Source organism: Lissotriton helveticus, chromosome 9 (assembly GCF_964261635.1).
Source record: "Lissotriton helveticus chromosome 9, aLisHel1.1, whole genome shotgun sequence".
Lineage (NCBI taxonomy): Eukaryota > Metazoa > Chordata > Amphibia > Caudata > Salamandridae > Lissotriton > Lissotriton helveticus.
This window is the reverse complement of record NC_136070.1, coordinates 520,694,461-520,709,761: the sequence shown is the minus strand read 5'-3', so window position 1 is coordinate 520,709,761 and position 15,301 is coordinate 520,694,461. Positions and strand designations below refer to the sequence as shown.

Below are 15,301 nucleotides of genomic sequence, written 5' to 3'. Positions count from 1 at the left end.
CTGGTAGCTCTCACGCTACCTGGAAGTATCTCTCCTTTGTGCAGCACAGCACACTAAATTTGAAATTTGTGTTGTGTTGAATTAACATATGTATCCCAAAATTGAAAGGTGTGTCTTTGCAATGAAAATGTGTGTGTTTTTAGAACTCATAAGCTGACGTTTGGCATAAAATGGATTTCCGAAATAAAAAAGCTTGCATTTGAATGATAAATCATGCAATCTTGCTAATATTGCCCTCATGGCTGGGTCATTTCAACTATTACCGCCTAGTATTACCCATGTAGAGGAATTCAAAATTTAAAGAACCTTTTTACATTAGTGTTGCAACTCTGCATGATGCACTGAGTGGATCACTGCTGGTAATCTTGCATGGAGTGGTCACTAAAGTAATCCTATTTTACGTGGTCACTATTACAGCACTAATAATGTTAGTAGCTCGGGATCACTTTCACTGAACACTGGTAGCTCTAGTCACACAAATGCTTGGAGATCCCTGCTGCAGGTAGTCCTGGTGAAGAATATGGACCAGTCCTGCAGCTGTATTCCATGAGACTTGGCACCACTAATGCATTTTTCAAAGCTTTCTTTTCCTATAACTGTACAGACATTAGCAACATGCCTCCGCACATCCGAAATGTGTCAAAACTTGCACAAAAAAAATAAGGAAACAACATTGGATGTGCTAAACATTTTTGTTTCTTTCTAGGATCACCATGGAACGGAGACACGTCAGAGCAGTGTGACACACCTGAATTTTATAGGAGCGAGAACAGTAAATTGGAACTCTGGCTCATGAAACACCGGCCTGGGAACGAAATAATATGCGACAGCTCAAGCGATGAGTCACAAGACAGCTGGGGAAGGGACGATAAAAAGATTCATCACAGGCCCCCACTGACTAGAACGAAGACAGAAAGAATTCCAACTTTTGATGAGTTCTTTGATCAAGATGTGTAGGCCCTGATAAACGACGTGTCGAATATGTTGTGCATAGAGGTCAAATAATAAGGTTGAAAATAATACTACGCAAAATAAATATATTTTGTAAGTGTGACTCGCTTTTCAGCTACGTTTAAAATAGGAATTAATGGCAAGGATTGGACTTCATATGCACATTAAACGTATGTAAATCCTTTAATAATGTTGTTTTCATGTTATCATTGCTTGTCTTCAAACATGGTGTGTGAGTGAAACACACATACTGTATTAATATAAAAGAAATAATAAAGAAACATGCATATTTTCTATGTGAAATGGACACATCTATACTATTGCATTGTACTGTTGTTGCATTTATATAGCACTTCATACCTTAACAAGGAATCAGAGGGTATTTTTACATGGGTAGCTATCTACTGAATGGCAGTGTTTTGGAAAAGTGTGTGTCTGTTATGTGGCTTATATGGGAAGTGTTTTTACGTTGTTCTTCTGCCCCTATCGAGGTTCCTGACTGCACCTATGCAAGAACTTTAAGTATTTATATTATTCAGGAGGTGTCACCCCACTGGCTCAGAATCAGTAGCTGAGAAAGAAAATGATATTTTAATATCGTTTTAGTTTTTTAGCTGCTCGCTGAGCCAGCGTTGTAGGGAGGTTCAGGGTCAGGGCCATGGGAGGGGGAGGGGGAGGGGGAGGTGGACTGGTTGTGCATTATAAGTACGCATGTGTATTTGGCGGGCTGTCTTAGGCTAAACACACATGCGCACTAAGGCTTCTCCTGCCGGCTGTATTCTACAGCCGGGCTGGAGAAACAGCACAGACTCCCTGTCCTGAGCGGAGCGTCAAAGCAGCCCACTCAGGCCTATCCCGTGCTGGTCTCATAGCATGAGAGCAGCGCGGGGATTGCACAGGGAGTCTGATGCTGCCCCAGTGCCTACCGGGACAAGGAAGACCTAGGCGCGACGTGGGAGGCGGCCGGCAGCTCTAGGTAAGTCTCCATTTATGTTTATTATTTTATTATTAAACCTACCCCCCTGCCCTGAGCTCCCCCTGCACGCTCCCCACCTGCCCTCCACTGTTTGTTATTGGCGGCCGCCAGTGATGGTATTAATGCATATTAGAACATTGAAATGTTGGGAGCTCAATTGAAAACAATGGAGCGCTCCGGGCCTCTAATGGCCGGTAGAAGCCAAGAACATCAACATTTCAATGTTTAACAAAGGTCTCATGGAGCTCGAGGGGATTTCAACCTCCTCGTGCTCCGTGAGTCCTTTGTTTTACAAATTAGAACACTCTGCCCTCTAGGGGCAGAATTATCTAATAGCCTTAGAGCCCTACGTAGCGGGCTGTACCAGCAATTAAAAACTTGCTCCCTTGTTAACGCTGGAGCTGGCCTTTAATGGCAGGTCGAGCACGCTACGGCAGACTTCAAGGCTATAGTGAAAGTGAGAGCAGATTGGCGTATATGGGAATTGTTTTGGTGTTTTGCATATTTTGCAGAGTCTTTTCAAATCCTGTTGTAGTAAGCAAATTACTATGCATGCACATGGGTGTAGGAGAAAGTTGTGAGACAAGATGTGTCTGTGCATGCTACGTATACCTACCAATACAGGATTGATCTGTATCATACAGTTTAAATCACATTGAATAAGGGCATAGGAAGAGTGCAGGTGTGAAGGATGCAACTCTCTGGGGTGTAATCTTGCATCAACTATTGTATATTTTCTAAAGTCCACGCAGCGTTGAAGAGGAACAACCCGCAGGCATGGGCACTTTGCAACTGGCCATAGAATATGCTATCAAGAGTCACACAGGTGTGGCAGGGAGTAATCAATAGGAATGGGCATTATAAAGCCAATCTTAGTCTATGTTTCAAAGAGTAGCCGTGGAGCAATAAAGGCATAACCATTATGTCTTCAGCCATAGTATACTTCTGAGGAGTGCACACAGTTGTAGCAGAGTGGCCATAGAAATGTCATTATACAATCATTTAAATTATCCTCTCACTGGTCAGCATTGTTAAAAAAACATTAAAAACCACTATAGCATCAGCCATAGTATATGCTTGAGAAGTCCACACGTATCTGTGTATGTAAGGGAACAACCCACACGCATTGGCTTTCCACAAAAGGCCATAGTATATGCTCTGAAAGGTCAACCGTGGGGCACAGTGGAGAAACCGATATTTCACCAGTCTTTGTATATATCAGGAATCTCCATCCTTTCCTGTAATAGGAACTACTTTTGCTTAATGAAAATCATCCCAAGCTATTAATATTGAAAGTGTTGTAATAGTGGCCACATCAGACAACATTACATTAGCGGCCACACCATGCAAGATTACCAGCAGTGATCTCCTCAATGCACAAGGCAGGGTTCCCAGCAGTAATGTAAACAGGTTTTTTGAATTTGGAATGCCTCTATTTAGGTAATACAGACCAGCCATAGCTGTAATATCCCTGGTACTAAGGTAATAATGTTAGTAATTTGCATGGTTTATCACTTAAATATCAGCTTTAAATATATCTTGGAAATCCGTTTTTCTCAAAACAGCAGCTTATGAGTGCTGAAAATACACGCATTTGCATCATATATATATATATGTGATCAAGGTACTTCAGGTACCGAAACGCGTAATGGCCGACAGAAAGTAACTGCTGAATAAATAAGAACTCATGGCACTAGTCTGGGTCTGTGCTCCACATTTTTTTCTGGAAAGAAAATCGCAAGCGTTTGGTCGTGGAAGTGGAGTGGTGGAGATATATATATATATATATATCGCCTTGGTGGGGAAAGGAGCGCCGCAGGGTAACTGCATCACGCCAAGCACCGCCAGGCATCGTCGAGGGAGGAGCCCTGAAAGGACGAACATACAGCTCGTTGGTTTCACGGTATACACCGATTTCCAGCTCTTCAAACGAGACGCCACCTGGCAGGCGAGGGGCTTCCGCACGAGACTTTGCCTCCACAGTTGACAAAGGGGGAGATTGACGCAATATGCGACAATAATTATTGGCAGGACTACGAGGACCATGAGGCACTGCTGCATCAGCACAGCCCATCCAGGGGCGTGCCATCATTATGTAATAGGCCAGTCCTGCTGCCCACCTGTTAATTACTTCGTCACCCTCTGAGGAAGAAGGCAGACGCCTTCGAAACGCGTCAGGGTTATTGGACGATACAGATTTTGAAATGAACTCTCCCCGCTTGTCAAGCTATCCAAGCTTTTTTGTGGAAGGAATAAAGCCCTGTTAAAGAAGCCCCGTGAGTGAGACATGTGTTTTTTGACACGCGAGCTTTCATATATATATATATATATATATATATATATATATATATATATATATATATATATATATATATATATATACATATACATATATATATATATATATATTTTCACAAAATGCCCAAAGCAGTGGAAGAACACTCGACTGTGCTCTGCCCTCCGGCATTGATGCAACCTTCCCGTTTGCTCCAACCATTTGTTCGTGCCGACGCGTTTCGAAGCCTTTTGCCTCCTCTTCATGGGCGTGCTTGGGAAATCACACTGAGGCTCACATTTGCCATTTCCGGTATTTATTAATTAATTACATGCTCGCCCCCAATGGGCGTGTGTTTTACAAGTAGTTTCCCTTGGTGCATGCTGGGTGTTGTTGTTCCAATAATGCGAGCGCTTTTATTCATAGTGCATTTCCTTCGGTTAAAAGCCTTTTTAAGTCCTTGAGTAGGTGTTGGAGCACAACTGAAGGCTTGGTTCTGCATATAGAGCACAGTGCTCATGAAGTCTCGAACAGTTCGAAACCAAAGCCTCTGACAGCTGCGGTGGGCTTGTTCCCTAGCTGCCGATGGTGCTCTCCCCGCGGCAGGGCTGCCGCGTAAGTCTATTTTCACAAAATGCCCACAGCAGTGGAAGAACACTCGACTGTGCTCTGCCCTCCGGCATTGATGCAACCTTCCCGTTTGCTCCAACCATTTGTTCGTGCCGACGCGTTTCGAAGCCTTTTGCCTCCTCTTCATGGGCGTGCTTGGGAAATCACACTGAGGCTCACATTTGCCATTTCCGGTATTTATTAATTAATTACATGCTCGCCCCCAATGGGCGTGTGTTTTACAAGTAGTTTCCCTTGTTGCATGCTGGGTGTTGTTGTTCCAATAATGCGAGCACTTTTATTCATAGTGCATTTCCTTCGGTTAAAAGCCTTTTTAAGTCCTTGAGTAGGTGTTGGAGCACAACTGAAGGCTTGGTTCTGCATATAGAGCACAGTGCTCATGAAGTCTCGAACAGTTCGAAACCAAAGCCTCTGACAGCTGCGGTGGGCTTGTTCCCTAGCTGCCGATGGTGCTCTCCCCGCGGCAGGGCTGCCGCGTAAGTCTATTTTCACAAAATGCCCAAAGCAGTGGAAGAACACTCGACTGTGCTCTGCCCTCCGGCATTGATGCAACCTTCCCGTTTGCTCCAACCATTTGTTCGTGCCGACGCGTTTCGAAGCCTTTTGCCTCCTCTTCATGGGCGTGCTTGGGAAATCACACTGAGGCTCACATTTGCCATTTCCGGTATTTATTAATTAATTACATGCTCGCCCCCAATGGGCGTGTGTTTTACAAGTAGTTTCCCTTGGTGCATGCTGGGTGTTGTTGTTCCAATAATGCGAGCGCTTTTATTCATAGTGCATTTCCTTCGGTTAAAAGCCTTTTTAAGTCCTTGAGTAGGTGTTGGAGCACAACTGAAGGCTTGGTTCTGCATATAGAGCACAGTGCTCATGAAGTCTCGAACAGTTCGAAACCAAAGCCTCTGACAGCTGCGGTGGGCTTGTTCCCTAGCTGCCGATGGTGCTCTCCCCGCGGCAGGGCTGCCGCGTAAGTCTATTTTCACAAAATGCCCAAAGCAGTGGAAGAACACTCGACTGTGCTCTGCCCTCCGGCATTGATGCAACCTTCCCGTTTGCTCCAACCATTTGTTCGTGCCGACGCGTTTCGAAGCCTTTTGCCTCCTCTTCATGGGCGTGCTTGGGAAATCACACTGAGGCTCACATTTGCCATTTCCGGTATTTATTAATTAATTACATGCTCGCCCCCAATGGGCGTGTGTTTTACAAGTAGTTTCCCTTGGTGCATGCTGGGTGTTGTTGTTCCAATAATGCGAGCGCTTTTATTCATAGTGCATTTCCTTCGGTTAAAAGCCTTTTTAAGTCCTTGAGTAGGTGTTGGAGCACAACTGAAGGCTTGGTTCTGCATATAGAGCACAGTGCTCATGAAGTCTCGAACAGTTCGAAACCAAAGCCTCTGACAGCTGCGGTGGGCTTGTTCCCTAGCTGCCGATGGTGCTCTCCCCGCGGCAGGGCTGCCGCGTAAGTCTATTTTCACAAAATGCCCAAAGCAGTGGAAGAACACTCGACTGTGCTCTGCCCTCCGGCATTGATGCAACCTTCCCGTTTGCTCCAACCATTTGTTCGTGCCAACGCGTTTCGAAGCCTTTTGCCTCCTCTTCATGGGCGTGCTTGGGAAATCACACTGAGGCTCACATTTGCCATTTCCGGTATTTATTAATTAATTACATGCTCGCCCCCAATGGGCGTGTGTTTTACAAGTAGTTTCCCTTGGTGCATGCTGGGTGTTGTTGTTCCAATAATGCGAGCGCTTTTATTCATAGTGCATTTCCTTCGGTTAAAAGCCTTTTTAAGTCCTTGAGTAGGTGTTGGAGCACAACTGAAGGCTTGGTTCTGCATATAGAGCACAGTGCTCATGAAGTCTCGAACAGTTCGAAACCAAAGCCTCTGACAGCTGCGGTGGGCTTGTTCCCTAGCTGCCGATGGTGCTCTCCCCGCGGCAGGGCTGCCGCGTATGTCTATTTTCACAAAATGCCCAAAGCAGTGGAAGAACACTCGACTGTGCTCTGCCCTCCGGCATTGATGCAACCTTCCCGTTTGCTCCAACCATTTGTTCGTGCCGACGCGTTTCGAAGCCTTTTGCCTCCTCTTCATGGGCGTGCTTGGGAAATCACACTGAGGCTCACATTTGCCATTTCCGGTATTTATTAATTAATTACATGCTCGCCCCCAATGGGCGTGTGTTTTACAAGTAGTTTCCCTTGGTGCATGCTGGGTGTTGTTGTTCCAATAATGCGAGCGCTTTTATTCATAGTGCATTTCCTTCGGTTAAAAGCCTTTTTAAGTCCTTGAGTAGGTGTTGGAGCACAACTGAAGGCTTGGTTCTGCGTATAGAGCACAGTGCTCATGAAGTCTCGAACAGTTCGAAACCAAAGCCTCTGACAGCTGCGGTGGGCTTGTTCCCTAGCTGCCGATGGTGCTCTCCCCGCGGCAGGGCTGCCGCGTAAGTCTATTTTCACAAAATGCCCAAAGCAGTGGAAGAACACTCGACTGTGCTCTGCCCTCCGGCATTGATGCAACCTATATATATATATATATATATATATATATATAAATATATATATATATATATATATATATTTATGTATATATTTGAGTACTCCGGCAGGTACGGCAGGGAGCGTCCATTAGGTATTGGCATTATACAATCAGGCATGGCACATGCTCTAAGAAGCCCACCCATGAGAAACAGGGCACAACTTGTAGGAATGGGTATTATCCAAAAAAACATAGTATTATCTGATTGGTCCACCGTGGGCCGTCGGGAGCCAGCCCATTATAGGATGAGTCATATTTTATACTTGTGTAGTCGTCCAAGGTGCAGCAGGAGACAACCCATAGGACTAGGCATTATACAACGAGCTATGCTTTTGGGGCAGCATAGTCCAGCAGAGGAGCACACTCACCCCATGAGCTATGATAGCACAGCACAATGGTGGGTTGACATTCAATGAGTTTGGAGAGAGGGTGCAGATCAGGAATCAGTGAGAGAAATGCATACAAGTAAGAGAACAAAAGAGGCAAGGTAGGGATTTGGTAAAAGGATGGCTGCGAGGGGGAAGACAACCTAGATTAGAAGCCACTATAGGACATCACACTTATCTATCCACCTTTGAGCAGGACACATGTGCATGATGCCGTAGAAGGATAAGATATGCTGGAAGAAGCATGGAAAACAGGGTTTATATTACATGGAAATCTAATATACAAATGAAATTACATATATCTCTGGTGGGATTACCAGTTGGCCAATTAAGGATAGTTTCTTCTGGATTCAATTTTCATATATAACTTAATTGGCCACTGAATTTACTGGACTCGATTCACAAATTTATTTCAACTTAAAAAAATATATATATATACCTTCACTTTAATGTAAACAATATATATAATCTTATGATAACCTTTTTAAATTTAAAAATAAACATAATTTCCCTTTTTTAAATATATTAAATGAATGTAAAATATTTCCATACATAACTTTTTGTAATTTGTAATAGTTAACAAATAAATAAAAACATTTTACTTTAGGTGGGATTATTTGTAATAAATCTTTAAACTACATGTAATTTCATTTAATAAAAGTAAATAAATTAAATATTTAATTCAAAATTAAGTTAATGTATCTTTAGCATTTTTTATTTTGTTCAATATTTAAAATAAATACATAAATATATAAAATTAATGTACATTAATATTTAACATAAAACTGTTTTCACTATTTTTTTTAAGTTTCATAAACTTTTTACCTTTTCCCTAAACTTTACCATACAAAGATCTTTACCCCAGCAGTGGAAAACTCTGCCTCCACAAAAAAGGTAGTTGTAACAACTTTGCACTCTTGAGTACAATTTGAGTTAAGTATTTAATTAACTTGAATATGTTAATTTAAAACTGTTTATTAAAGATTTATTTAACCGCATGCGTGCGGGCGGAATTCCGCCCGTACGCTGGGATTTGCGGTATCGCATGTTTCATGACGAGCTGGGCTCGTCATGAGCGTAGCAGGAGGCTACCTCATGACGAGCCCAGCTCGTCATGAGCGTCGAAGGGGTTAACAAATCACACAAACCAAAATGTATTAAAAAAAATCCCACTGAAATAAAATATTTTGTATTTACGCATTATAAAAATAGTTACATTTATTGATCAGTTAAAAGGGTTATTGAACATATTTTATCACAAAATAATATTTATTCTGTATTTATATGTATACATTTTGTAACATTAAATGACTTATCTTTATTTTTAACAAGATAAAATACATGAATTAATTGTAACATTATTTGCTCTGGGAATCTATTTTAGGTCTCTACCTTCATTATTTTCTATGGGCGGTGTTTCAGTACCAGTGGGTGGCAATGTGTGCTGCTGGACTTACTCCTGGGCCCTCTTTAGTTCTTTTCTCAGACAGCGCATGCGCTGTCCCTTGTAAGACATTTGTTTACCTCAGGAGCTTGGAGCCTGCCTGCCTGCCTGCCTGCCTGTCACTTACCATTGATTAGCTTCAAAGCCACTCTCACTTCCTTGCTTCAATTTGGGCAGCGCATGCCGGATTCACTTCCACTTCGTGCATTTGATCCTCCCCTGGGGTATTGCCGGAGTACTGCTTCCTTGTGCAGTATTCTTCCACTGCTTCTACTTTCAGGGCTACATTTTGCTTTTAGTTTCAGCACGTGATTAGAGTGCATGTGATTACAGGCCATGTTTGCCCACTCCCACGTTGCTTGCCTCATCCCATCGCCCCCTTTCCTGCTGCTGCTTGCTCGCCCTGTTCCACCCACCCCTTCACGCATTGTTGCTTGCATGCGTTGTTCATTACCCATCATCAATGTTGCATACTTTCTCTGTCCCTCCCAACCTCTTCCACATAGTTGCTTGCTTGCATAGTCCCTTCCGCCTCCTCCCACATTGTTGCTTGCTTGTCACATTCACTCCAGTGTTTGTTGCCTACCAGCCCCGCTCCTCCAGCATTTTTAATTGCTTGTTTGACCACGTCCATCCACCCACCCCACGTTGTTGATGCTTGCCTGGTCACTATCATATTGGTTCTTCCTACCCTTTTAATTATGCCTCCCCTCACGTTGTGTGGTTACTTACACCATCCCTCCCACCACCACCCGCATTGTTCTTGCTTGTTCCGTCCCTCCATGTTGTTGTTTGTCCTGTTCCTCCTGCCTCCTCCAATGATGTTGTTGCTTGCCCCAACCCTCCCACTGTGTTGTTACTTGCACCATCCCTCTCACCCCCTCCTATGTAGTGGCTATTGGCAATGTCACTCCTGCCCCTCCTGTGTTGTTGCTGCTTGCCCCATTACATCCATGTTGTTGCTGCTTGCCCTATTCCACCTGTTTTGTTCTTCCTTGCTCCATCCCTCCTGCCCTCCCCTGTGTGGTTTCTGCTTGTCGAGCCCCTCCCACATTGTAGTTGCTTGACCTGTTCATCCCACATTGTTGTTGCTTGCCCTGTACCTCCGGTCCCGCTCCTGCGTAGGTGTTGCTTGGCCTGTCCCTGCCTTCCACCTCTTGTGTGGTTGTTGCATTCCCCCTCCCATCCCACCAGAGAAGAAAAAGAAATTCACCTCACTGTGCTGCTGGACAACATGAGTAAAAGACACTGACAAAGCCAATAGCTTCCGCATAGGCCAGGTCTATTGGTTTTGCCAATGCTTGGTTTCTGTAGTAACTTTACACTCTTAAATGTGGCTTCCAGGGGGTTGAGTAATACAATAGCACAGTAGTACATTTACTACAATGTAGATTTACTCATATATCAGTTTGCCTTTGTGAATAGGCCCTACTATGTTCAGTAAAAATGACATTTTACTTACAATACCAATTGAAACCAACTGAAACCAACAGACACAAAGAGAAAAAGATAATACATTTTAATATGCAATGAAAGTAGGTGGTCCACTAAAACCCATTAGAATAGCACCCTTACGGCAAGGAATAAAAGATCTCCGGCAAAGAGCCCCTTTAAGGGTGCCCGTTGGGCATTGCAGCGCCGGCCCAACGAGGAGCAGGCTCAAATGATGAAGCATGACACCTAGCTTGATGGGTGTGTGAGAGCCCTAGTTCCAAATGGAGGAATCCCCCTCCTCCTACACTAACATGACCCCTATTTTACTTTCTCCACCAGATATAACTGTCTAGGTGGGTAAAGGTGACTACTTCCTCACCTAGGAACTTCGTACCGCTCCTTTTGTTCCACAATTTTTAGTGAGAGCCAAGGCTGGAAGGGGTTAAGTTAAAAGGCCTCCTCGTTTCAACACCATACAGTGCAGGCAGCTCCAGCACTGAGTGAAGTGAGGCTGCAGTACATTTCTTCCTCCGCCTTCTTCATCGTACCACTCCTTTCTATATGAGAGTGCCTTTCACCCTGGAGACAGGCAACGTCTTGCTACACAAACAATATGTTTTTTTTTCTGTCCCTCTGCGGCTATACAAACTGCCTACCCTCTCCACATCATGTTTTCTCTGCCTCCATCGACAGACGAATTACTATTTCTACAGGCTGCTTGTTGGCAAGGGTGTTTCTCTCAGATTAGCGTTCTTCCTTCTGCTGATGTACTGCAGCAGGCGAGTGTGTTTTGTTGGAGGGTTTCCCCTAAGGGGCCACGTGACTAGCTCCACCTAGTGTGGGCTGAGCATCTACATGGGGTTCTTCTGGCATGAGAGCTGCCCTGCTCCACCAGCCACTTGTTCCATGCCTTCCTTTTGGATACATGATGTGAGGTGTCTTGGAGCGTGCTTTGGTTATGATGTTGTTATGTTATGTTATGTTATGTTATGTAACTTTTATATAGCGTACGGCTACTCGATATGAGTGTCCCAACGCTTTCCACCTGCAACTCAGAGTAGAAATAACACAACACAGCTAAAATAAGACAAGAGACAGCAGAGGAAAACAATACAAGCAGAAAACAGTAAAACAGACTAAAGATTAAAAAGCCAGGTCTTCAGGCTCTTCCTGAACTGGAGCAAATTGGCAGTGCTGCGGAGCGAAAGAGGAAGCAGATTCCAAAGCTGGGGAGCTCTGCAGCTGAAAGACCGCCCTCCCACGCGGGCCTTCCTCACCCGCGGGACCACCGCTTTAAAGAGGGATTCCGAACGCAGGGAGCGGACTGGACGATAGAAAGCCAGTCTCCGCCGCAGATATCCCGCTGCGAATTGGATGAATTGCCTTAGGCTGGGCTTAGAGTTTCGCAATAGCGGCTCTTTCCTGTGGCTTCTCCTTTCTTAACCGCTTGGCTATGTTGGTGGTGAATTGGTTGAGTGTGGTGCTTTGCCTTGGTTCCTGCTTTAATGGTCCGGACATTCTTGCAGTAGACAGTTTGGCAGTGGTCTCACTTACTTTCCTGTGCTCCTGCTCTCTATTGAAAGATTTGTGGTTGGTTTATGCAAGTCACCAATGCATGTCATGATGGCTGGACGCACAGCTTAACGCGTGACTCTGTGTAGAGCAGGTATACCAGTGCATCGTTGCCTGCTGTCCTTGTGCTAGCCCAGCTGCCTTTTCCCTGATATCATATTCCAGGCCTCAGACCTTTTCCTTAAGGCTCTCTGCATCATTCTGGTATGGACCTCAGTATATTCACAGACCACAGGCATCATCACAGCTACTCATGAACCTGTTATTATGAACCTTGATTCTAGCTGGCTACCTTCCTCTTGGTAAATTTCTAGGCCAATGTGTGCATCCCCCCCTTCTGTTTTTTGGGTTGGTTTTGCCTACTTTTGATGAAGTTTCAAAGTAGGTGGTCCATTGTTGGCTTTAAGCCTCACTGTTCGTAGGGGGTGCTCTGGGAATCTGATCCAGAGCCTTTTGTTTCTGGTGCATCTCACTGGGAAACATCCTTTACAACTCAACCATTACATTGCACTACACTTACAACGCAGTTATTACATCGCAACATCTCTTACAATGTATGTCACTACAACGCAGGCATTACAACGCATGACACTACATCGCATGACACTACATCGCATGTCACTACAACGCACGCATTACAACGCATACCATTACAACGCATAGTACCCCTACACTATACAGAACTTACCCTACTGTTGCACCCCCTGGAGTTAGAATAGTAATTGTTACCCCTACATTATCCAACACTTACCCTACGGTTGCACCCCCTGGAGTTAGAATAGTAATTTTTACCCCTATACTATCCAATACTTACCGTAAATGCATGTAATGGTATGCATTGTAATGGAATGTGTTGTAAAGGTAGTTTCTAAAAATGCGATGTAGTGTCATGCGATGTAATGGAGTGCGTTGTAAAGGATGTTGCGATGTAAAAACTGCGTTTTAAATGTATGCGTTGTAACGTCATACATTCATCTCACTCGCTCCTTCTACCTTCAGGTCAAGGTTCACCTCCCTCGACCTGTGGTCGGCTGCTGGTTTGAGATCCAGGCAGAATGAGTTCCAGGCTATCTGTTGTATTCTGGAGGCCAACAAGGATTGATCTTTCTGATGCTTAAGCCCTCCCATGCTGGTGACGGAATCGCTCCGTCACCAGCCTCGGACGCGCTGTGCTGGTGACGGAACCGCTCCGTCATCAGCACAGCGCGCCCGAGGCTCATGATGGAGCGGTTCCGTCATGAGCATGGGAGCGCCGCGCGGCCCCCCTCCCCCCTAGCGCTGCAGCGGAATTGCCGCCGCAGCGAAGGGGTTAATGACAATGGCCAAAACACCTCGAGTGCGAGCCGTTGTTTCTCTGACATTCAGGGTTATAACACCCCCCCCAGCCCCGATCAGCACCAGCCCCCCCCCCCCCCACGGAGACCAGTTTGTATGTGTTGATTTCACGTCTTTCCCTTCCCTAAGTGCTTCTTGGTTTTGATGTATGCCAAAAAGAGCGAGGTTTACCCAAATTACCCTCCTTTACCTGGGTAAGAACAAAATACAAGAAAAAAGCAATGGAAAAAGGAGGAAAAGATCTACAATAACTTATCTAACTAGGAGACAATTAATTCACCTATTTCTATGCCATTTAGTGCATTTAGGAAAAATCCAATTTATACCACCCCATCACTCATACACAGGGACTAGATTACACATTTTTTATTGTTTTTTGTAATCACTAAACTCATATTTCTTTGTTCTTTTTTTCTTTGTAACAAACATCAAAAAATAATTGGGCGAGTAAACCCGACATGTTTGGCGGCAGTTTTCCTTGAAGGAGAGAGACGTTCGAGAGTCCCCGGGCTAGTAAAAGCGGGCCGTTGGAGTGTGGATACCTTTGCACACACGTGAGACGATTTGTTTAGACGATTTGTTCGTACCCAGCCAGACTTCGTGTCAAGAATTTGCCTTTGGTTTTGGTTTTTGTGAACGAGTCCCAGCTGCCCCCGGATTGATTCCTTTTGTGGATTATCACCCTGTCCTGAAGAGGCCAGATTGACTGGAAGGCCGAAACGCGACCGCGTCGACACTTTCATACTGGAGGAGTGTTTATGTTTATAATTAATTTGGGAACCTGTAGCCTTTGTGACACAGTTTACTACCTCCAAGTGCACCCCCTAGAGTAAATGGGAGGGCACTCAGCCTTTGCTGAAACATTTTGTAGGGTGTAAATCGTACAAGTTTTTTCTGTGTTTGTGTTATGATTTTGTTCATTGGTCAATTTGTTGTGAATGTTTTGTATATAGGTGTGTATATAGTTATGTATATGATGGTATATGTTGTATAAAAAGCTTGTGTATAAAATTATTTTTGGATGTTTGTTACAAAGAAAAAAAGAACACAGAAATATGAGTTTAGTGATTACAAAAAACAATAAAAAAATGTGTAATCTAGTCCCTGTGTATGAGTGATGGGGTGGTATAAATTGGATTTTTCCTAAGTGCACTAAATGGCATAGAAATAGGTGAATTAATTGTCTCCTATTTAGATAAGTTATTGTAGATCTTTTCCTCCTTTTTCCATTGCTTTTTTCTTGTATCCTGGTTTTGATGGCTTCATCTAGCCTAAGGGATGCCCTGTCTGTTCTAGAGGTTTAGTGCCTCTAGTCCTGGAGGTCTGAGATACAAATTCCAAGGTCTCTTTGGTCCTGTCTGATCGGAGGTATGTTTAGTCAGTTGTTGTTTCTCTGTAGAGGTGACCTTTCCTCCCTGTTGTTCCTGTCCAGCGGAGTGCTGCAGATTCGCTTGCACATTCTCAACTGTGCCTCCTGCTTGATGCTGGTAGCTGGGAAGTCACTTCGTTACCCATTCCTGTTGAGACTCCGTCCTCCAGCATGCAGCGTCAAGGTCAGTGGCATTAATGTCAGTTATGCACCATGTGTAGTTGCCCCGGGGTGAGGGGCCCTCTGCACTTCAGTTTCAGTTTTAATTGTCTTTTACAACCCTACCAGCGGCAGGGGGGGCTATTTAACTCTACGGAATTAGGGCCCATGGTTCTCTTCCTACACATCTGTTTCAAGTCAGTTCCCATAGTTGCAATTAGCCAATTACAATTGC

At 44.3% G+C, this 15,301-nt stretch overlaps 1 protein-coding gene across 1 annotated transcript in view; it reads left to right on the top strand.

The window, feature by feature from the left end:
• CCDC198 (coiled-coil domain containing 198) overlaps positions 1–1,136 on the top strand; it is a 161,175-nt gene extending 160,039 nt beyond the window's left edge. The window contains exon 6 of the mRNA XM_078662093.1: positions 707–1,136. Coding sequence (XP_078518219.1) covers positions 707–957 — 251 coding nt within the window. The 3' untranslated portion in view covers positions 958–1,136. The remainder of the gene's footprint in view (positions 1–706) is intronic.
• Positions 1,137–15,301: the final 14,165 nt, after the last annotated feature.